At 37.1% G+C, this 23,589-nt stretch overlaps 1 protein-coding gene across 1 annotated transcript in view; it reads left to right on the top strand.

The window, feature by feature from the left end:
• The first annotated feature begins 3,801 nt into the window (after nucleotides 1-3,801).
• The window catches only part of map2k5 (mitogen-activated protein kinase kinase 5), a 60,075-nt gene continuing 40,287 nt past the window's right edge, over nucleotides 3,802-23,589 (top strand). Inside the window, exons 1-12 of the mRNA XM_042012478.1 lie at nucleotides 3,802-4,269; nucleotides 4,504-4,552; nucleotides 5,418-5,485; nucleotides 9,106-9,175; nucleotides 9,920-9,960; nucleotides 11,223-11,290; nucleotides 11,389-11,437; nucleotides 12,974-13,038; nucleotides 20,021-20,060; nucleotides 20,192-20,260; nucleotides 20,808-20,889; nucleotides 22,616-22,677. Coding sequence (XP_041868412.1) covers nucleotides 4,144-4,269; nucleotides 4,504-4,552; nucleotides 5,418-5,485; nucleotides 9,106-9,175; nucleotides 9,920-9,960; nucleotides 11,223-11,290; nucleotides 11,389-11,437; nucleotides 12,974-13,038; nucleotides 20,021-20,060; nucleotides 20,192-20,260; nucleotides 20,808-20,889; nucleotides 22,616-22,677 — 789 coding nt within the window. The 5' untranslated portion in view covers nucleotides 3,802-4,143. The remainder of the gene's footprint in view (nucleotides 4,270-4,503; nucleotides 4,553-5,417; nucleotides 5,486-9,105; nucleotides 9,176-9,919; nucleotides 9,961-11,222; nucleotides 11,291-11,388; nucleotides 11,438-12,973; nucleotides 13,039-20,020; nucleotides 20,061-20,191; nucleotides 20,261-20,807; nucleotides 20,890-22,615; nucleotides 22,678-23,589) is intronic.

Below are 23,589 nucleotides of genomic sequence, written 5' to 3'. Positions count from 1 at the left end.
CTTACTGACCTCACTGCAGATCCAGCACTGTTTCAAGAGCAGAAGGCATTCATACTTTCCTTACTATTAAGTTAATAAGGCCTTAAAACTACAAGTTTACATATTTGTTCTTGAATAATTACTGTTAGTGTTAAGGAGTATGACAGATTGAAAGCTCACAGGCAGGAGTCAATATGTAAGAGAATGATCAATGCTTAACAAGCAGACAAATAGCATTTCAAGATCTTCTATATCAGCATTACAGAGGAAGAAGAGGGTGCTGAGTTTGGCTCATTAATCAATAGATGCAACAAGCCAACCAATACATTTGACATACACTAATGAAATAATTATCATCTAGAGAAGAAGATGAGGAGAGAGAGGAAGAGAAATAAACAACTGCTCCATTTGTTACACACAATAAACAGCCATAAACAAAAATGAAAGTGGAGTGAAAGGGGCAGCTTTACTGGACAAAATGATCGCTGTCTTGTTTACTTGCTTTTCCCTTTTTGCTGAGAAAGTTAAATAAGTGTGCCTCATATATTTAGAGTCAAACTGAGCTCACTTTGTGCTAAGCAGCTTGTCAATAACAAGAAAAAAAGGTACAGAGCAAGTGAGAAGGTTTGATAAAATGGCTCTTAATTACCACAAAGTGGAAAAGGAGCTGGCCCTCCTTTTCCACTTTCTCCTCCCAGCTAAGTCAGGAGTTTGATTTCTGATAATGTGGATTGCTGACTGGGCTTCATCCTGGTTGCCCCTGAAGCAGAAGGACCTAACATCAAGTCCTTGGAGAGTATGTTTGACAAAGTGCCATATAGATCCTCTGCTTTTCATCAGAGCGCAGTGCTGGTGGAGGCATTAATGTGAATGCTCTGTAGCCTTGCTTTGTTTCCCCTTTACTCTCCTGTAACAATTAGGCAAAGTAATAATTTCAGGCATTACATGGAACTCAATGGGTCTTTAACCCAGCTTCAGGTACACGTGTAAGTGATGGAAATCAGTTTAGAAAGTGTCGATGAATGAACTTGTAACCTCTGTTTGTTTGTGTACTGTTTAAGATCAAACATAATAGGCAGATAGATATATGGTTCATTTACAGCTGGTGGAAAAGTTTATCCTTAGGCCAACCAGGGGTTGGGCTTGTTGTTTTGTAAGCTACTGAAACCCAGCCTACTATATTGGCTGACATAACATACACCCAGTAGCTATTGTTTTCAAGTGCCACATGTCTGCCAGATCTGGGCCAGATCTGGGGGAGACAGAACACGTTTTAACAAATTCTCATCTATACACATAACCCTGGTCAACAGACTTGGGTATCAGCTCTTTGAGCAGAGCAGTGTAAATTAGCAGAAAACTAGACTTCACTTTGCCCAGAGATCAATGTCTTGTTCTTAGAACTGCAATCAGGCCCGTGCAAAGCAGCAGGTTTGAACAGCTCCTCAATCATAAAGCCGTAGTCAACAACAGTTTTAAGTGCTCCTTTGTTTTACACTCAATTATACACTAATCACCAATGCCAAGTGGAAACCTTTAAATACTAATCCTGGGTTAATGTGCAGTAAAGGAGGTAGAAAGCTTTTTGAAATGCTGCAGCAGTTTTCAACTCAACAGCCTTTTGTTTCTATGAAAGTTTGATCTATTCACATGCTTCCATTGTCTGACTGAACATTACTAATAGTTTTCCAGTAAAGAATATCAACCTTTCAGTTACCCGGTCATTGTACCCTCTCAAAGTGAACATTTTTCTATGATGTTGTGCTCAGTTTATCAGATTTAATCTCAGTGTTGTGCATTACATAAGTAGTCTGAGGTGGAAACAATTTCTTTCTTTTTTTTCAGAGCATTAAGTCATTCCAACTTGGCACAAAAGTGGAGTTATTGTGTTACCCAGTGTTGCTTCCATGCTGTGCTGTAAAAAGCATTTAAAATATTAACACTTTCCATGCTATTAAAGACAACGGTGTGACAAGGATGACAGGAACAATGAGAACAGTGACACATACAAAACAGAAGAGACTGTCTTTTAAATATGTGAAATCACACTGTAGACAACACTCACATTTAAGTAGTATATTGAATGAATGAATGAATGAATGAATGAATGAATGAATGAATGAATGAATGAATGAATGTTGTCATTGCATTGAAAAAAATTATAACAAACTTTAAAACAAATACTTATAATCACTCCCACACACATCATTACACATATTCAGATAAAACTAACATCTGATATTGTTTTTAAAAGGTGCATAATCAAAAATAAATTAACACTGAATAATGTTAAAACTATCATTAAAATATCCAAAGACTTTTTAAAAACGTTGGCTATTAAGTTCAATAATCCAGCTAATTTTAACCGCCCAGGTCATGTAGTTCATTCATTTGCAAATTTTCAGTGAGAAATCCTATAAAAAGTCTAAATAAGCCCCAGTTCCAAAACGTTTTAGATACAGTGTAAAATTAATTAAAACAGAATACAATGATTTACAAATCTCATAAACACATATTTCATTCCCAGTAGAATTTCAGTGGAAATAGTTACTGGCACAAATAAAAAATCATTGAAGGGGTATTTTACAACTAATTAGGTTTTTTGGCAACAGGTCAGTAACATGACTGGTATAAAAGGATGATTTCAGAGAGGCTTCTCAAATGGAAAAATGGGAAGACATTCACTAATCTGTGAAAAACTGCACTTCAAAAGTGTTGAAAAAAAAAAAACAAAAAAACAAACTCCTCAACATAAAATTGCAGTTGGCTTTGAAGATTCCTCCATCTACAGAGTAGAGTATCAGAAAAAAGAAAAAGAAAATCTGAGAATCAGAAGGAATCTCTTAATGCACTGAATAAGCCCAAACGTCAAAACTAGATGCTCATGATCTTTGGACTCTCAGGCAGCACTGCATTTAAAACAAGCATGGCTCTCCACTTGAAATCACCACACTGGCTCAAGAACACTTAAAAAAATCACTGTTAACACGGGTCACATGCAATCCACAACTACAGGTTAAATATGCAGTTATGCAAAGAAGGAACACTCCTGTCTACTCTGGGCAAAAGCCTTTTCAGGGAAGGCCTTGCAAATTTCAGCAAGACAATGCTTAGCGGCATACTGCATCCATCATAACAACCTGGCTTCACAGGAGAAAAGTCCATAAGCTAAACTGACCTGCCTACAGTCCAGACCTTTCACTAATAGAAAGCATTTGGTGCATCATGAAACAAAAATTCAACTACAAAGGCCCAGGACTGTTGAGAAACTAGACCCCTGCTTCAGACATGAATTGGACATCATTCCTCTCCTACAGCTCCATCAGCTTGTCTCCTCACTTTCCAGAATTTACACACAATTGTTAAAAGACGAGGGGGATGCTACACAATTGTAAGCATCACCCTGTTCCAGCTTTTCTTTTAGATGCGTTTCTGCCATCAAATTTAAAATTAACTTGTATTTTTCATGAAATGGTAAGCTATCTCAGTTTCAACATCTGGTGTGTTATTTATGATCTGATGGTAATAAAGCAATGGTTTATGAGATTTGCAAGTCATTGCATTCTGTTTTTTTTCATACAGTGTCCCATTTGGAATTGGGGTTGTGATACACGCAAAATGCTCAAGTCTCAATTCACCATACTTTCTATGCTGTTCATTTTGCAAAGTTTGAGCATAATCAACTCAAAATCTCACCGTTATTTTTTTATTCCCTTCTTTCATTCATTTATTATAACAATGATTCTTGTTATAGGGGTGAAGTACAATATGTTGGAAAGAAGATCATAGCTTTTGGCTGTCGGTGAGCGGCTCTTACTTTGACATTCCCTACCCGGATGTTGATTCGGAAACGCTGTTGAGGCAGTTTCCTCAAAACTAGCTGTTAGGCTAATATTTCATATGACACAGTCTAAACTTTGCCCAGAAACAGAAAAAAATATACTTTTACCTGCTCAAGCTAAAGCTTTCAGACAGCTATGACGTGACATCATTGTCGGCGGTGATTGAGTTCTCGAGTTTACGTTTTTACGTCTACGCATCACTTAAATCAAGTGTCTGAAGTGAGCAGGATGCTAGCATGTGTCGTTGACAAGTAACTGTAGGAAGTTAGCTTGTTAGCCTCGAGAGACATCCGTGTGTTATGAGGCTTAATTTTCCTTCCCTATGCTTATTTTACATAACATCTGCGAAATGGATGCCGAGCCCATAGTGATCCGCATAAAAACGCCATCAGGGGACATGGACTCATCTGTGGACTATCCATCTCTTCTGAACTTCAATGACTTACTGGTGAGTCTCATGAAAGCTAGATGGCTAGCTAACTCCCGCACTCAATTTAAAAACGCATTTTTTTCAGCATATACTGTAAATAGTTTGAACCTAAAGTTTCGTACTCAGCGTTTCTTAGCGTTAGAAACACTCTTACTTTAATAATGGTCCAAAAGCATGTCAGCATTGATCAACATATCTAAACTTTTTGTTATTGCTGACAGTTTTTTTTAATGAATACTTTCCAAATTTCAGGTCGCAATCAGAGATGTGATGCCTGAAGCCACTGTCACTGCCTTTGAATGTAAGTATCTGTTTGCATTGCTTTAATGCTGCATCAAGAACTGTGCTGAGCTCTAACCTACATAATTTCTTATTAGGAGCAACTACACTGTAGACTAAAGTATCAGTCCTGTAATTATCATCTAAACTTACTACCAGAATTCTCCTTCCACTTTTTTGTGGGTGGACTGTCATCAATAGTACTGTGGTATGTGAAGGTGGTAAGGAAATGAGGAGTTATTCTTTCTGATACATTTAATAATAAACAATACAATCATTTTTTATTTTGTATATTATTATATACACTTATGTAACCCTATATCATCAATATGTATGTGAATACATATTGTATTTATTATATTTATTATTGTATATGGCAAAAATAAACTTATTGCTTATTTCCATACTTTTAAAGATCACAATGTACATCATTTTTCTGAGATTTTGTAGGTTAAGATGATGATTTGTAAGTAGCATTAAGGATGAATAGCTTTTAGATGATTATAGTTGATGTATTATAGAAGTGAGAACTATAGAATTTCTTTCAATACCTTTGTCAGCTGTCTTATGATTTGCATATATTGCCCATTGTGTTCCCTATTAAGTTGTGTATTTGGTTTAATGGTTGTTGACTTAATTATTTTTTTTATATATTTTATTGTTACATAATGAGTTGATGATTTGGCTACTATTTTACTATAGTGTCTTGTCTGAATACTGTTTTTATTTGGTAGTTGTATTGTGGTGTTGTCTAACTGTGCATACCATAAGTTTAGTAGACTAATCTTACTGTATGTCTCCTAGTCATAACTGTTTGACAGAAATGATGTGGTATTATGCTGTTTGAGAGTCCAAATAACTGTGATGCTTTTGTTATTTTGTTTCAGATGAAGATGAGGTGGGTGACAGAATCACTGTAAGAAGTGATGAAGAACTCAAAGCCATGTTGTCATATGTAAGTACATAAATGAATAAGTTGTATTTTTTAGTCTGTCTGGTTTACATCCTATAAACTGCCTGCCCGTGTTTCCATGGGGACTTTGCCTGCACTAGAAAGTAGGTCTGATGAAAACTGTTCATAATCAGGTCAGGCATCACTGTTGCCAGGTCTGTGCACCATGTAGTAAAAATTCAAAGACACCCACTGCATGAAAATCTTGAAAAACAGTCCCCTCTGTTTAATCTACTTAATGTTTTCTCACATTTTATGTTAGCGTTTTTTTTTTTTTGTTTTTTTTTTTGTTTGTTTGTTTTGTTTTGTTTTTTTGGCCACCTTTCAAATTTTACAGGTTGTCATGCTCTCTGAGGCAAATTAGTGATTTTGATGGATGTAAATGAAGTAAGACTGACATAACTGGACGTTGTTTTGAATGGGCTAGATTTTCACGTGTTATTAAAGTTATTAGTTATTAAAGGTGAAAGGTAGATTCTCTGACAATCTTCACCCTTTTTCCCCACCTCTCCACTGGCACAGTATTAAGAATTTAGGGTGAATAGAGCCATAAATAGTTTTGTGGTAAAAACTAATTTGTCAGTACCCATTCAGCTACACTACCTAGTGCAGTGTGTTTTCATATTCAAACATACTTACTGATCATACCATGGACAGTAAGAGTAATGACAAGTAATGAGTTTCTGTATGAGGTACACTGAAAGCTAAATGAACTGTCAATTTTTATTATTTATTATTCAGTACTTAAAGTTTTGCCTCATTAAAGCACAGCCCCCTCCCCCCAGGCTGCAGAATTGTTCAAAATCTACTTTCATCTGTGGATGTCTTTTACCCCCCATCAACTCACAATGATGCCACTGGTGCCACAGGCACAATTTACACTCCCTGTTTTTTTTTTTTTTTGTCCATTTGTTTCACTTGTGGTTGCTTTTTAATCATTAAGTAGCATAGGGTAGCAGTGTGATTAAGCAAAAAGAGACATTTGTTGTGAAACTGAGATGGAAAAGCCTTGACCTCAGCTACTTTTTATTTTTAAATGATGCAACTGAGATATTTTAAGCTCTTCTGTCATTTCACCCTGCTGTGCAGTGTGACCTGCTTGAAAGGGCGTAAGTTATGTTCCACTACAATAACAGGATTTTCATATCCTAGGTTTTTACATATAACCACAAAACTGTCTCAGTTTGGATGTAAACTAATAGATGTCAACTTATTTAATGACACTAGTGTTGTGTTCCTCTTAGAATAAGTATTTTTTTTAGGAGAATGGTATGCTTTTATCATGTTGTTTTTTTTTTTAGGTGTCTTATCAGCTAGATATGTGTTACACTACTAACCATATATGGCACAATTTAAACCTCTGAAAAGCTGCTTTAATTCAACAACTGTATAAAAGCTGCAAGTTACAAATTTGAGCTGTTAGCATCATTACCTCTATTTTCTTTGTCATTTTAGTGGTAGACCCATATGGTTTTTTTTCCCCTCCCATTGCTTATGCCAGCTATTCAGAGAACAAGGCGACCCAACAGTTTTCCTACACTTAGTTATTCAGATAATGTGACATGTCTGCAGTGTATATTAATGTATGACCCCGACCGGCACCGCATTCTACCCAGCACAAACATTTAAAATTCATATTGCACTTATTTGCTCACACATGTAAAAACCTATTTGTTCATGAATTTTGGGCAAATAAATCCATGGGCACTTTAATGGGTTTCTACTCATGGGACAGCCATGTGTGCAAAAAGCTGCTGATCACCTGGAAAAAAAACTGAAGTCACTGGAATATAATTTAAGCTAGTGGAGTATTTGTAAATGCCTTTTTTTTCTGTTTGTGTTGTTTGCTGTGGTTGCCGCTTGGCCTCCATAGAGACCCCAGTGGATTTCTGCTTCAGCGTTATTAATTCCAAGTGAGCAGACAGCCATTATGTGAAATTAATAGGAATTAAGGGAAATAACATGTTAGGTGAAAGGTGGGATAATTCATTTAGTCTGTCACTTTGTATGTGCAGGTGTAATATTCACTCTTAAATATGCTGTCACTGCATGGGTTTTTTCTTTCTTCTTCTGCTTTTTCCCTTAGCTTTAACATTTTCTGGCAAAACATTTACACTTCTGATTGCTGAGTAAAATTAATGCTCAAATTCAGCACTTAATTAACATGAATGTGCAGAGGGCATTTATAGTAAAAAGTCTCCCCATCAGTGAGAACATTGATTGCTACATTCTCCCGTGAGAGCCATGAGACTTCCAGGCATCTCTAATCATTGTTTGACACCTTGAAAGACAGACGCCCCTGTTCAAAGTTAAAGACCGGTGTATGTCAGGTGCTAAAAAAAAAAAAAAACGGCGTGGCCACATCTCTTCCAGCTCCCCCTGGAGGTAGTGGCTCTAATTCCACCATTTTTACTCTCATTTCCCCTTAGTCTGCTAATGATGATGAGACCCATGCTTTGCTCTCTTCTCTCACGTGTCCCTCAAGGCTGAGTGATGCTATCTGGGATCGGACACTGTTTAGTTATTGGCCAACAATGGAGAATGTCTTTTAATAACACACCTACTACAGATTAGGTGGTAATTGCAGCCTTAATCAATAAGCTAGCTGAGCGGAAAATTAAAGGTACGTGAAGCCCGGTTCCCCTTCCCCAACCTCAACACGCAGCACGTTTTTTTTTTTTGTTTTTTTTTGGTATTAGGCCCATTGTTCAGATTTGGCCTAGTGAAAGTGCCGGAGGGTGAAAGCAGAGGGCTAGGAGAGAGGAGGAGATCTGACAGTGATAAATAGGCCTTTTAATAACAGCTGTGCCACTTGGGTAGCCACTCTGATCCATTCCCATCCAAGCCGGTCCCATCGTCCTCCCTCCCTCCCTCCCTGCTCCACAATGAGAGAGCAAATTTACATATTACTGTGATGGCTGTGTTGTTCAAACCGAAAAGTAAATTAAATACAATGAACTCAGTTAAATGTGAACTACATAAAGACATCACATTTTTAGTTTTGTATAGGACCTTTGGTTTGTTCATTTTGGCCTTTTTAATTTTCAAGCCTCCAAAAATAGTTTTTATTTTATTTATTTTTTTTTCCCCCTTTTTTCTTAAGGGGGGGCTCATAAGCACACACACTTTTACATGCACACACACTCGCAGATTAACAGATGGTTTGGTTAACTGAAACATCAATTATTGCATTGCTTTGGCAAGCAGCTGAGAGGCTCCAGAGTGTGTGTATGGCTGTGTTAGTCCTGTAGGATATGAGTGTTTGGTGAGCTGTTGACCTGCAGGAGAAAAGGGTTAATGCTACAGTCCCTCAGAACAAGCCCACGGGGCATTGGTCTTCATCTGCAACAGATTTCAGCACAGCATGCTCACATTTTTCAGAATGATTTGGATTCATTCTAACCTCAGTAAAATCAACAATTTTGCATGTGTAGGGAATATTAAAATTACAAATCCACCAAGACTGCTGTTCATCTGTTTTATATTATAAGATTGTTTTACAATTTCCAACTTGTTTATTCATTAAACAATTGTAATGGCAATAAATACATTTAAGTTCTAGTTTGTGTACTTCTCACTTTTGCCACTAACACACTTAATTTTGGTTTTCTTCTCTCTGTTAGTACTGCAATACAATGAATGAACAACGCATGAATGGACTGCTACCAGACCCTCTACAGATTTTTCCAAGAGGTACAGTGTTGCTCTTCACAATTTACAAGATGTTAGTAATATTAGAGGCGAATGCAGCTTTGTGGTTGAGTTGTTTACAATATTAAGCAAAACCTAAATATATAAAACATTAAACTAAGAATAGTTTTGCTTTTGTAAGGTGGATGTTTCACTTGCTTATTTGTGTTCAAAATAATAGCATTAGAATATCTGGACAACATTAATATTCAGTGAGTCATTCTGTTATTGTGTTTATAGTCATTTTAAAAATCTACATTTCTTTTGCACCAAGGAAATTAAAAGTGCCAGCTTGTTGTCCTTTGTCTCTGGTTACGTGTTCTTTCTTTTTAAAATGGTTTATGAGTGCTTTATCAATACATACTTGTATCAGTACCATCTTACCTTCAACCCACTCTGTTTCCAATTTGGTCTCTTAACATGTCCCAAAGATGAAGTGAAAAAAATCTTTATGGCTCTTTTATTCTAGTTTGTCTTTCTTTTTGTTGCAATGACAATAAAGTTCTATTCTATTCTTTCTACTTTACTTTTCCATAACTTTGATTGTGTTTCCTTTCTATCTACCACCAACTGTCTCAAGAGCCCAACATCTCAATCACACTCATGTCCACAACTAATTTCAGAGTAACTCTCATTTCATTTTCTTTCTTTTTTATTTTTTTATTATTTATATTAACTGATTCCTTTTCAACACATTTGTAAATGGTCCAGTGATGTGTTCTACAATCTAGTCAATTACTGTTTCAGCCGGCAAGACTCCAGGGATCCGGAACATACATGGCCTGAAGGTACCTATCTCAATAATTGTTTCGGCTGCCTTACACAGAGATCGAGGGGAGGGGAGGGTGGGAAGTTGAGTCAAATGGATTGGTAACGCTGTGTTCCACTTATTGAAATGTCAATTGAAGTCAAGGCTCTCCTTTTCTTTCACTCATTCTCTTGTTCCCCACGTCCATGTTTATGTATGGGAATATCTGGCTGTGCCAATGGCTGGGTTCGTCTCTCTCCTCCTCACTCTCCCTATATTCTTGCTTCTCATGCTGTTACAGTCAGTTCAGATCAAGGTGTTGGTGTGAAGCCCTGATCCCTCTTCAGAGAATTATGATCCTCTCATTCCCTGTGATAGAAAGAATATCAGTGTTGGTTAGAGCAAAATCTGGCAATAAGAAGATGTCATTGTTCAACCATGAAATTGTCATTACAAGCCCCCAAATGGCCCTCCACAGACCTTCCCATGTTATGTTCAGCATATGTTGCTATTGAAAGTCATTGCTAATTACCATGGGTTAAATGACTTGACACCTCCTCCATCTCTCCTGATGATCCATATTATATCCATCTGCATTTCAATGACAAAATTAACCCCCACAAAATACTCAAAGTACTTTATGTATCCTCAGAGGAGCTTTGGTTACAACTACTGAACCGTGTCAGTTTTTTTTTTCTTTAAAAGGTCAGTGGTCTGTTTTAAAAAGATACTGTTCTCCAAAAACCTTTTAGTCTTTTGGTAATCTTCTTCTTTTCTCCTGGTTTAATACGAAAGTAATTGGCTGAGGTGAGCCTTGTGTGCCATTTAAATGAGGTTTTCCTGGGCACTAATTAAAGAGAGAATCCCTGTGCTTTTGTGGACCCAACACATTGCCCTTTTGACCTCAATTAATGAGTTATTTTTAGTATCCTCTTTACAGGGTCTGATCTCTTCATTTGTGTTTAATATCTGGGTTGAGTATGGAGGTCTTTGGAGTAAACATAGATGCAGATGAATAGATATAGGATATAAGGAAAGAGGTCCCCAGTGATGGATGAAAATTTAATTCTTGATACCATAGTGCTGTTTCGTTTCCCTCTGCTGGTCGATTCTTTCTTTCTTAGTAGCTTTTTTTTTCTTTTCTTGCTTCATTCTTTTATGAAGACTGATTAATCTCCAAGCTTCAGTGAGAGCCTGTTTTGTTGGGGTTTAATCAGGGATCTACTCACGTGCCCCCCGCCACCATTTGTGTGTTTTAGCATGCTTTTTCACGTTTGTGTTTACATGTTTACTGGCTTCAAGGTTAACACAAGGCCTAATCCAGCCAATGACTGCACTCATACCGCACCTGACTCTATAGCCAACAACAGGTGAGTTTTCAGGAGCATAAATTTCATGTTAGATTACACAGAATAAACTGCATTTGTTTAAATCAGTGTTTTTTTTTATGTTTTTGTCTTTTTTTCAGCCTCAAAAAATCATCTGCTGAGCTAAAGAGGATCTTGACAAATGGGCAGGTAAGTATTTTTCTCTCAAATGTTATGATGCTGTTGGCATCTGTTACAGCTTGAATATTATGGTATTGTCCTCATTGCACCAAACTGAGGGGAGCCAGTTTATTGGTTCCAAGGATAACTCTCTGTCTCTTTGTCCCCTCTCTCATACACACAAACACACAACAGTAGCCAGCATGTCAGGAACACAATTAAGCAAACGCCTCTCAGGTTTCTGCTGTAACACATTGAACTAATAGAGTTGTTCTTTCCCATTTCCTCCATCTCTGCATCCACTTCTTCTCATTCTCTTAACCTTCCTCCTCTCCAATCAATTAGTTCAGATATAAGAGGTGGTGTGCATGTTTGCGGAGCATGTGCAGCTATGCTTACTAATATTTTCCTATAGCTGCCTGTTTCTGTCCACACAGACAGTGTGTATATGATGATGATGATTAACTAGAGCAATGATCTGTAATAATATGTTGCAGTTTGAACTTGAAAGTGGTTAGAGATGTCAAAAGCTGAGTTTGAGGGTATTTTGTGTTTTATTCCAGTTGTTTGCTTCTGCAAAACCAAATGATTTGTAACCAAAAATAGGTGTTGAGAATGAAGAGCTTGATTATATTCACTTGACCTAGTACGGTGTGTTCTCCGGGCAAGGTTAAGAAGAGATGACAGGTATGGTGCTGTAAGGCCGAGGATTGTTTTATTTTAAGTGAAACCTGTCATGAAGCCATTGTGTATAAAAGGGAAGGAATTATTAGTGCATTTAAGGGAAAGAAAACATATTTGTGACACCTTTCTGCATCCTCACTCACCTTTTAGTTTCAGTAGATGTGTACATCACAGGTTTGTAATGGAGTTCAGTACAAAATTAATTTAACAAAAATAACAAAATAGAAAGCAAGTGTGGTAATGGAAGGGCAGCACAGCTACCCAGCTAAAACACATAAAAACAGTGAAGACAGGCTCCACTTACCCTACAGGAAAAGGAATGGAAGAAATAGAAATAATAAAATGGAAAATTAGCTGCAGCTTTTAATGACTGGCAATTCTTGGAATTGCAACATTAAAAGAAGACTGAGTTTAGTAAAAAAAAAATATTTTAAGTTTTTTTTTTTCTTCATTTTTATATATCTTCCAAAATTGTGATTGAAGTTAAAATCCCGGGAATGTAATGTCGCAGTAAGCTGCGTTGACTTAATCTTCATCACCTGACTGGTTTTTCTTTTCTTTCTATTGATGTAGGTTAGAATGATGACAAACAAATCATCTTTCAACTCCACATCAGTCAGTTCCCCTCTCACCCAAACACAATATCCTTTTTATAAATTAGATAGCCAGTGTTGTATTGATTCGCTCCTTATGTCACTGAACTTGGGGTGACCTGATTCCTTCCTTGTTTATAGCTTCCAATAACAATGCATTCCCATCTTACCTGCGTGGGCAGGTTCTCTTTCATCTGTTCAGTTACATGTGCAATATAGTGGTAGCATGGCTTCTCATGTTATAACATCTAAGTTCCATTATTGTAAACATGTGCTTGTTGTCCTGTAGATAAATGCTCAAGAGATCCACTATCAAGAGCAACTTGGTCATGGAAACGGAGGCACGGTTTACAAGTAAGTGTTTGTCAGTTCTTACACTCACGAACCATCATTACTGCACCTAAGCATGGTGACACTAAAGTGATACCTGCCATTCAAATTCAGCCATGTTCCAGAGTAATGATTAATTTATGTTTTGTATAAGGCTGAACTAGCTATTCAGTGCAAATATGATAAAAGAATGTCTCAAATAGTTACTTGATTCAACTTGAATTGGACCTTTTGATCTTTTTTCCACTCATTATTTATGACAAAATAGCATGCATTATTCTACAGTGGAGCTCTGTGAATGGTTCTCCATTCTTCACCACTCCCCCTCTGCTCCTTCGGTTGTCAATTTATCTCTCGATGCATGGTTTGACATCCATCAGGCTGGTTTGTGTCTGTATCTTCATTTATTTATTCTGGTCTGAAGGTTGCGAACATATATGATATTGATTTGGGGCTATAAGGTCTGACAGCCATTGACTTAATCGGTTTGTAGTACAGCACTTTACCTGCCACCATGAAGAGCTCCATCCTCTAGACAAATGTATTACTAACCTGCTAACGTTATGACAAGGTTGGCATTTGTTTCGCTTCTTATATCTTTCTTTCCCCACTTCGCGCTTTCTCTTTCCATCAATTCTCAGCTATTGAGCTGTTTTATTGAGATTGAAGTATTGATCACTGCTCAGACTAACCTTGGCTTGACAGAGTGGTTTGGCTGAGACAGTCCTTAGCAAACCCAGTAAATTTTCTTTCCATCTAGAAAATTCACAACACTGCCTCGTGTTATATTTTCATCCTTTTCTTCCAACCTTCTCACTGTTTTGTGATTTTTGGATTTTTCCTTAAGTGCTAGTCTTTTTTTAGTTGTAAGAAAATAGGATTGTTCATCAGTTTGGCACCAAAAGTGGTTACACTGCACTGAAGAAAGCCAATATTGCAACCCCAACAACTTTTCAGTCAATTTAGCCCAGCCAAAAAAAAAAATAAAAATCTATATGCATTGGCGCTGAAAATTTCATGGTTGATAGGGGAAGACAAGCACCCCCCCCCCCCCCCCCCCCCCCCCCCCCCCCCCCCCCCCCCCCCCCCCAACAAAAAACAACAAAAGAACAAAAAGAAAAATGGAGTCATTTAGGCTTTCTTCTTGTTTTTTTTAATGTCCACTCGAATTTGGCTTTATCTTCTTTATATTTTAAATCATATACATGCAGACATTTGTAGGTGTTTTATGATCAAATAATAATCAGGGCAAGCAAAAGTTGAGAAATAAACTTTTTGGGAACTTGGAAATGTTGCCCTTTTAAGTGTGTCTCTGAACATGTATCCACAACTCACACTACACACATAATGCGCTTTTTATCACTGACATTTTAACTTGTGATGAAACAGATCTGTTAACAACAGTTCGGTTCTGTGTGTCCCACTAAGTCACTGACATTATTGTTGTTGATGAAAAGGGGGCCCTACAGAAAAGGTTTGGGAACCACTGCACTAAGTCATGACAAAGTCAGCACTTTGGATCTTGGAAGTAGCTTGTATGAGTGGAATCAGTTTGTTTAAAAAGTTATCAAATTCACTTTTTTTTCTCAATGTTGAAAAAAAAAAAGTCTAACAGTGCCTTACACAGAGGAGCTTTTCTGAGTTGGATAATTGAATACAGGCCCCCTAGAACTTCTGAACATTACTTCTATGAGTGAGTGACTGTTTTTTTTACACCAACTGAAAAAGGTGTCACAGTTTTAAGTGTCTCAAAAGTTCAGAGGTTTGGGCTTTGGCTCGTCAGACTGGAGCAGTAGCATCATTCCAGGACTTTCATTTGTTCAGTAGAAACGATTCAGGATAACATAAAGACAAGCATGCATAGCTTGTAGTCAGGACAGTGTCCTTCATAGGCTGGAGTTTAATTAATTTACCCTGAATCATATGATCTTTCTGCAAAAATGTGCACTCAATGCAGAATTCTAAATGACCGTGTTTATGTAAGCCTTATCTAGCTTATGTTGTTTTTATTAGGTCAAAGTAAAAGCTTGGTGTAACTAGACTGGTATTTAGATGTAGATAAAACCTCCAAGGTCCATCAACACCTTTCATTTTAATTACTTAATCAGTCAGAAGTAGTTGCTTATTTAATGCACTTAACTGTCGGAGATGCCATTCATGTGTTAACAGAGAGTGTTAACACATGACATTTTAGTGTTGCATTAACTTTGACTGTACTTCTCACCACTTTCTTAAGTATTATTTAAAAATGTTTAATGCCAAAAGCAAACTAATTTAAGATTTAAAAAAGAGAGTAGTACAGGTAATCCATCTAAAGAATTATCAGAGCTGTTTTTGCAAAGACTATATTAAGGTCTGACTTGCATTCAGAGATGAAGAGCAGACACTGAAATAATCAACATAATCTATTGTCCATCACCATTGACCTCTGCCTTTGCTTCTGTTTCTATACGGAAACAAAACAGGCAATAAAGTAGCATAGATTAGCTTACTTGTTTCCAATTATTTGTATACAATCACATGTATTTAGCAGTTACAATATTTACTTAAATATCTTTTCAGTTGTGATTACGTTAATTTGATTAAAATAACATGAATAACAGTCTTAACGACACCTGCTCTAGCCCATCAGAGGAAGCCAGACAGTCAGATGCTGACAGTTTAAAAACAACAAAAAACCCTTAACCATTAATCACAACTTGGGTGATATTTTTGCAGCTCTGACTATTGGTTCTTTTGAATTTTACTCATCAAATTGCTAAAGACTGCAAGTGTGCAAAGTGTTGGCAGCTTCAATACACCTGAAGGAAAAAGAAGGACCTATACTAATACAGTACATCTTATGTCAAGCATTGCCTGTTTGTTTGAAGTGCGAACGCATTATTGAGTAATGAAATATACAAGATGCTAGTCCCTTATAAATGTGCAAACATGTTGTTTTAAAATTGGTTTTTAATAAAAAAAAATCTTCCTCTGAAACTTGCTCTTGGGTAGATGTAACAAATTCTGCTGAGTTGCATAAGAAATTAACCATTTTTTTTTAATATGCGGTAAGCATTTGCACAGAGGGCAAGGATGGCTTTTGAGTTTGTTTAGAGACTAATAGTTTGTTCTTATCAGCCTCTGTATTTTGTTCCAGTTCATAATGGGCTTACTGCTGAATAGCACTACAATTGGCTCCCCACCTTTTAACCTCTTAGCCCATTTATGACCCAGAGCCATTTAGACTCAATTGGATGTTACCAACACCTCAGCTCTTCATAGCCACAAGCTGACCCTGCCATCCATCAAAGTCAGCCTTTGGTTTTTATTGCTAACTCTGTGTCCAACAATCTAACCAAGTGTGTGGCTTATAAATATAGTAACAAGGACACACAGGCTATTTTTGTGACTCCTGGATCTAACAGGGCACTTAAGACGTACATTTGTCTGGCTGTGACTGTGGCTACATCTGCTTAGACCCTTACAGTTGTTTCTTTTGGCTTTTTGCCCATTCCCTCCAATGATTTTATTTTTCACCTCAACAATTATATTGTATATTGAAGGACTAAACCTTGTCGGTTATTTGTAGTAAGATTTTCAGATTTTGTCACTTTGATCTTACACAATCTAATCTAAATCCTTGTGTTTGGTTTTGTGATTCTTCCAGTATTATTCGTTGATTTTATACAGTAAGAAGATTTGGTAGAAAACATGCATCTGTGCAATGATGGTGCTACTTTTCCTGGTTGGAATGATTGTGGTATGAAAAACTTCATTCTGACTCCCAGTGACATATTCAGTTCTTCTTTCCATTTTAGTTGACAATACTTCTGTTACAAATTTGCTGTTACTTTAGCAACAATGTTAATATATATTTAATTGACATAGCACACTTGTGCAAAAAATGTAAAAAAAAAAAAAAAAAACTTAGGCCAAGCTTTTGTCATCAATGATCCCTTTCACCAAATAATCAGGCCAGATTCAGGTCAGAGCTGTTTTGCATGTGTAGACTAATGTAGGATTGGGTTTATTTTGACATTTCTGTCATGACTTAAAAACACTTAAAAACACAACAAGTGCTGGTAGAGCAAAGTTTTCTACAAATTGTGTTTTTACAGACTCAAGCAAAGTAAAATACTTGTAAACAATGACTGCGTATCACATCTACTGGCTTGATGCTCCAATTTTCTTGCTGAGTGTGTTGTGGGGTTGGTTGGGAGACAAACAGCAAGCATACTGTACAAAGGGCACTTCAGCTACAGTAACATTATCCTGTAGGTGTTGCATGTCTTTTTCTCGGTGTGGCAGCGCTAATGTGTACTTGACTGATCTAAACTGCTACAGATCTCATTTTGTTTTTGTAGATAACCTACAAAGTCATATGTATGTAACTACCCTGACAAGGAGCCAATAATGTAATAAACCTGCTTAGAAAGCAAGACAACAGACACTGTTTTGAAATGAAATGAAATTAAACATAATCAAGATGCCTACTGATCCTTTCACAATTTCTTAAAAAAATGTTGTTTAATGTGGAATATCTCTATTGTCTGTATTATCAAGTAAAATGAAACTTTGCACAGTATCTGCATTCATTTGAAGAGGCCTGCCTTTTAAAATAAGTCCACAGAGGAATTCAGGAAAAATCTCTTTTACGTCAGTTTTTCCTTTTTTTTAAATTTATGGTGGATAATAAAGAAGTCTGTGCATGTGTGTTTACATGTATGTGTGTCTCTGAATTTCTGTTTAAGGTTTGTTTCACTTAGGAGACTGATTATAGCAGTGTCAGGTGAGAGTCAAGGGGAGGGAAAGGCAACATGTCATCCATGTGACAGTATAATACGTATTCCTACGTTAGCCCTGATCCAGGAGGCCAGTTTGTGTAACCCACAGCCCCAACTTGAGCGACATCAACAGAGACCCTATGAATACTGCATGATGGAGCTTTTATTACAGAGCGAGCTGGAGTGTAAATAAGATCCAGGCAATGGGGCACGTTTACTGGGGTCAGATCAGGGGGAATTGGTGGGGGTGGCGGCTATGTAACCTTGTCCCCAAGTCTCTTGCTGTCTGAAGCCTGTCTCTGTAACTCATACAGGGATACTCAACCCTGGGGTGGTCAAGGGCAGTCTGAGAATAAACTGTTAACTAACCAGTAGTCACTCCTCATTTTCAGCCCTGAAACATGCGACCAAACCAAAATCTTTCCATTCACTCTCCAGCTTTTCATAACTCTTGTTACATCTAATTTAGACGTGTTTGTTTCTCAGTTGATGAAAATGAACAGTTGTGTTCGCATTCATTTTCTCTTATATAAAGCATATTATTGAGACTAGATGCAATAATATGCTCAAAAGATGCTGCATATTCTATGACTTTAATTTCTTTTCATCATGAGCTAATCTGACCACAGTTGACTTCTCATAAAGAACAAATTCATCATCATTGTAAAGACGACTTATTCTGTTTTACTAGCGGCGTCCCCGATCTTCGTCTGCCTCTACGATCTTGCATTAATTAACACCCTTGTCTTAAGAAGCAGCCAACATGTTTAACTGATATTGATTGTAGCTTACAGGAAAAATAAGACATCAAAATGAAAACAAAGCCATCAGTCTTTCCTGTAAAGACTTCCACACAGATACTATGTCAGATCAACAAAACTCACTTTGTTTAGAAATGACACCACTCACCACTTTACAGTTTATTCTAATTATTACATCTTAGTAGTTGAAGCTTACCTTTTTCTGTGTTGGTTATTTGTAACCTTTTGACCATAGTTACCTAATAGCTGCTAAAATGTGCCCTGCAGTTAGAGTTAATTATTATATTTGTACATTAATGAATCTTCTACATGCAAGATTAAAGGCAGCGACTATATTATGTTAAAAACTTTTCCTATTCATTAAAATTGATCAACTAATTGTACATTAATTTTGATGCTCTGTTCAAAAATTTTTCTTTTATATTTTAATTTTTTTTTTGCCATGTGTGGAATGATTGTATTTATGTAGCTATTATCAAAGACAGTAATGTAAAGCTACAGTCAAAGACCAGTATTTGTCCTAATGGTGCATAAATACCTAACATGGTACTAACAGGTGTCAGTAATTAAAGGCCTGGGCCATTTTAGAGGTGTTAGGCAGAAGAGCAATGTGATACCCAAAAGTTGGACACATTAAACACACTTTGCACCATACACATCGTCTCTCTGGATGACCCACTGACAGGTGAGTAGTTAGGTGTCACATGTACTAAACCTGCTTGTGAGTTAACCAGCCTGTGTGACGCGAGCTGAACCCACCTCATTTCTGTCACCTGACAGCTGTTGGACAGTATTCGTCCTTGAGGATTGTATGTTAAGAGGTCACAAGGTATTGTCACTGCTACCGTAAACTAACCGCCAAGGGCAGTAACTGAAGCCAACGTTGGGTATTAAGGCATTTGCTAATTAAATCATCATGGGGCCAGTCGGTGACTGCAGCTTTACTTGCAACTCTAAACTCTGTCTGGAACAACTAGAGATGGGGCTGAGTTCATCAGGTTTTTTGGTCGTGACCTCTCAGACTTTGGGAGCTTTTGCTGTCATTTATGTTGGTCTATAGATACTTTTTCCATTGTGTAGGTCCTTTTTTCCCAGAGGCAAAGTGTTGAGAGGTTTAATCCAATGGAAAAGATTCTTTATGTGTAGTTAAAAACAAATGCAATTCCATGCAAAAAAAATGTTTAAATGAGTCGGCCATTTTCCTTAAATTATTAAATTCTGTTTGGTGATCTTAAGCATCCTATGCATGTACAGGTTTAGAAACATCTTTTTAGGAAAAAAAAGTGGCTCTGACCTCACCAAAGAAAAGATGGACAACACAAAGTCACAAAATTGTAGACTTGCTGACTTGAACCAAGGTTACCCAAACTTTTACACAAGCCAAAAAATCTGTCTTCATTCAAAAGCTTATTTAGTGAAAAGCAACAGCCTGTTAATGTACTTCAGTTTAATTTAATCTTTTTTCTTTTGTCCTGTTAGAGCATACCATGTCCTTGGCAAGCGGGTTTTGGCTGTTAAGGTGAGAATCCTTCATCTACATCAGTCACATTAAGGTTTCTACCATCACACCTTTTTCATGGACTATCAACAGAATTTTTCAGTGTTGGGTTTATTAAAGGTTATATAATTTTTTTCTTTGTTTGATCACAGGTCATTCCTCTGGATATTACGGTAGAATTACAGAAGCAAATCATGTCAGAATTAGAAATTCTCTACAAGGTTAGTGTGGTTTATTCTGTTCCTCTTCATCAAAACTATTTGTTTTTCTGCTCTGAATCTCTTGCCACACCTATGTTAATTAACCATGAGTCTAACTAATGAAATGTAATTTATCACTTCTGGTCTTACACACTAAGCCAGGGATCAGTGATACCTGCACACACACGCAAGGCACATAGGTTTACTGACTAGTCAGTAAGATTTCTTTCCATACGTAAGGGTTTCTTTTTCTTTCCTCTTAAATCTAATACTTAATTTATGGGTCAAAGACTGCATATGATTGAGCATGAAGAACGATGTTATTATCCTGAGACAGACGAAGCATGACCTGAGCTGTGTACATTGACGTTAGTGCATTGACCCACATTGCTTGGCTAGCCTTCCTCTAATACTGTGTGTGCGTATGTGCAGAAATAAATTAATATTTCCTTTCCAAACATAAACAGCTGGTAGAATTCACATTGTGAAGGATAATCTTTAACAGGTTATCATAAATACATTGTTTTAACATGCTCTTTATTAATTCCAGTATGTGCTCTTGTTGCAGTGTGATTCACCCTACATCATCACTTTCTTCAGTGCCTTTTTTGTAGAGAACAAGATATCTATATGCACAGAATTTATGGACGGTGAGTTTCTCTGCTACATTTTTCCTTTCCTAGCTACACTTATAAAAAAAAAGACTTTAGGGAGCAGTCTTTTGTCTCTCTACTGAGTATCCATTTACACTTCTGCAGATCAAGAGAATTTCTGATTGCTGCAAGCTGCTTAGCATGGCTGTGTGCTAAAAGCTACAAGGGCGTGATAAGTCTTGACTCAAGTGCATTTGTAGGTGTATTTGTACGTGTGTTCCTTGACTAGTGTGAAATTGGGGACTCTTATGTTCTTAGGCGTGTGGCCGTATTTGTCCAAGTGTGTGTTAATGCAGCAATTCCCATGTTTCACACGTTTGCCAGTGTGTCAGCAAAGAGTGCATAACTTCTGGTGCTTTTACTTCATGGAACTTTTCTTTGCATTTGTACTTGATTACTGAAAACAAAGAAGTAGTTTTTGAAATTAATTAAACACGTTTTTAGAAAGCTGAAGTATGCCAAACATTATTTTATAGACTCATTTACTTTTAAATCATGTTTGAGCTGTGTTCCCAGATGTGGGTCTTTTCTTGGCAAAAGTGCCAGTTACAACTAGGGATGGAAATCGAAAATTGGCTCAACTCGGGAGTTGGTTTCAAATTTTCCAAAGCATCAGAATCATGCATTAGTGGACTTATCAATACCTGTATCAGTGCCAACAGTTGCTGGCTAGCTGACTAACTACCGTATTTTCCGGACTATAAGTAGCATTTTTTTTAATACTTTTGCTGGTCCTGCGACTTATAGTCAGGTGTAACTTATATTATTTAACCTGTTTTTAAATGTTAATTCATACTGACTGACATAACCAAGGAGTAAACATTACCATCTACAGCCGCGAGAGGGCGCGCTAAGCTTGTGATAACCATGGTATTGGCTGCTCCTGTAACACTGAAAAAATTAACTGATACATTAACTTGAAGACAACTGAGAAAGACTGAACATAAACAAAACACTCCAAGAAGAAAATCCTATTCTGCAGATTTTAGACTGCAGGTAATAAAATACCCAAAGCAGTAATTGAGCAGCATTTGGCGGAGTTGTTCAGAAACGACACAGAGGATGAAGAATTCAATGGATTCAGTGTTGTGGAATGAGATCGGGAGCTTGATGAACTTTCTTACAGTTAATTTTCTTGCTGGAGTCGCTGGTTTGTTATTTTAGCCAATTCAGCCTCCCAGGTATTTTCTTTATTCTATTATTTAGCTGAACGTGTTTACAGTTTCTGCTACGTAAATGATTGTGGTGCACTGTCACGGCAAAAAAGAAGCCGCCATGCCCCCCAGATGTTACAAATATAAATGCTATTGTGTGAATGTCCATATGAACATAAAGTCTCTATTTGCGCACTATAAAGACCATAATAAGAGAGTGAAATTATACTCAGGAAATGAAGTGCTCCTCTGAAAATAATGTAATTTTGAAAAACAAACAGTAGAGTCTCAACTTTCTGTCCAGTTCCACTACAACTCGCTCGTGTGTGACACCATCAATTCCCATCCCTTAATACAACTCAACAAAAAGTATAGACAATGTTAGTAAAGCTAATGAAGAGTCTCAGATATAATGAAAACAACATTACACCAGGTTTTGTAAGTTCTTTGGATTATGACATCTTGATTGTAAACCTTTAACATATGTTTTTAACAGGCTTTTGAAATAAACCAAATTCCATACGATATTAAATGCCTGGTTGAATGAGCTTTTTTTTCTTACTATGCAGGAGGATCTTTAGATGTCTACAAAAAAATTCCTGAGCATGTGCTGGGAAGGATTGCAGTTGCTGTAAGTACACTATCATTTTGTTGTGTAATTGGACTGAAAAGCCTTTTAATGAAGCTAAGGCTGCGATCACACTGCAGGTCTTACATGTTCAGTTGAATCCCGAGATCCATTTTTTTTTCTGCGTGGTTCTTCACATTATAATTTAATAGATTAGATTCTAATGTGAACAGTCAATGACCCTGAAATGACCAACATGCTCAGCAGAAGATGTGATGTCACACACAGTACGCCATGTTTAGGGAGGTAAACATGAATCCTACACACGTCAGCATGTAATTTAGTTTTGAAGTTGTTGCAATCCGAGCCAACTAAATAATGATCTGATATTGTTTCATTCATTGTTTATATTTAATCTTGCTGCGATGCACCATTGTGATGTCTGTCTCTGTTCGATAATGTAAAAGTCAGGTGAAACACAACATGACTGTTTAGACTGAGATCGCTTCGAAGAAGATCGAATATGGATCCGATTAGTACCACATATGAAAGTGGCCTGGGTATGATTTGGAAAAATCAAATTTTTGACTGCCATAAAAAGATGAGATAAGGGTCACATATGGGCAAAAAAGTTGGATTTGAACCACTTTTGCCTGCAGTGTGAACATAGCCTAAGGGTTGCTGTTTGGTCTGCGTTAAACAAATCTTTGTTCACTTCCAGACAATACAATTTGTTTGGAGAAGTGTGTATGCACATTTGCACTGCAGTGCAAACCAGAGAGGCGAACTCTGGTCCACTTGAAAACTAGAGGTCTCTGTTCACTTGCAGGTGAACCTTGGTGCAGTTTGCTTACAGTGTGAAAGCAAACGGACCATCCAGTGGACCAAAGCGAGGAAATGATGTAGACCTGTTGTAGCATGCTGGATAGCTGGCTGCCTCTCTTTCTGCTTTTACTGGGCAGCTTCATGTGAAAA

The sequence above is a fragment of the Melanotaenia boesemani genome, chromosome 1, assembly GCF_017639745.1.
Source record: "Melanotaenia boesemani isolate fMelBoe1 chromosome 1, fMelBoe1.pri, whole genome shotgun sequence".
NCBI classification, from domain to species: Eukaryota; Metazoa; Chordata; class Actinopteri; order Atheriniformes; family Melanotaeniidae; genus Melanotaenia; species Melanotaenia boesemani.
Note: the sequence above shows the minus strand (reverse complement) of the source record. Positions and strands in the feature narration are given on the sequence as shown.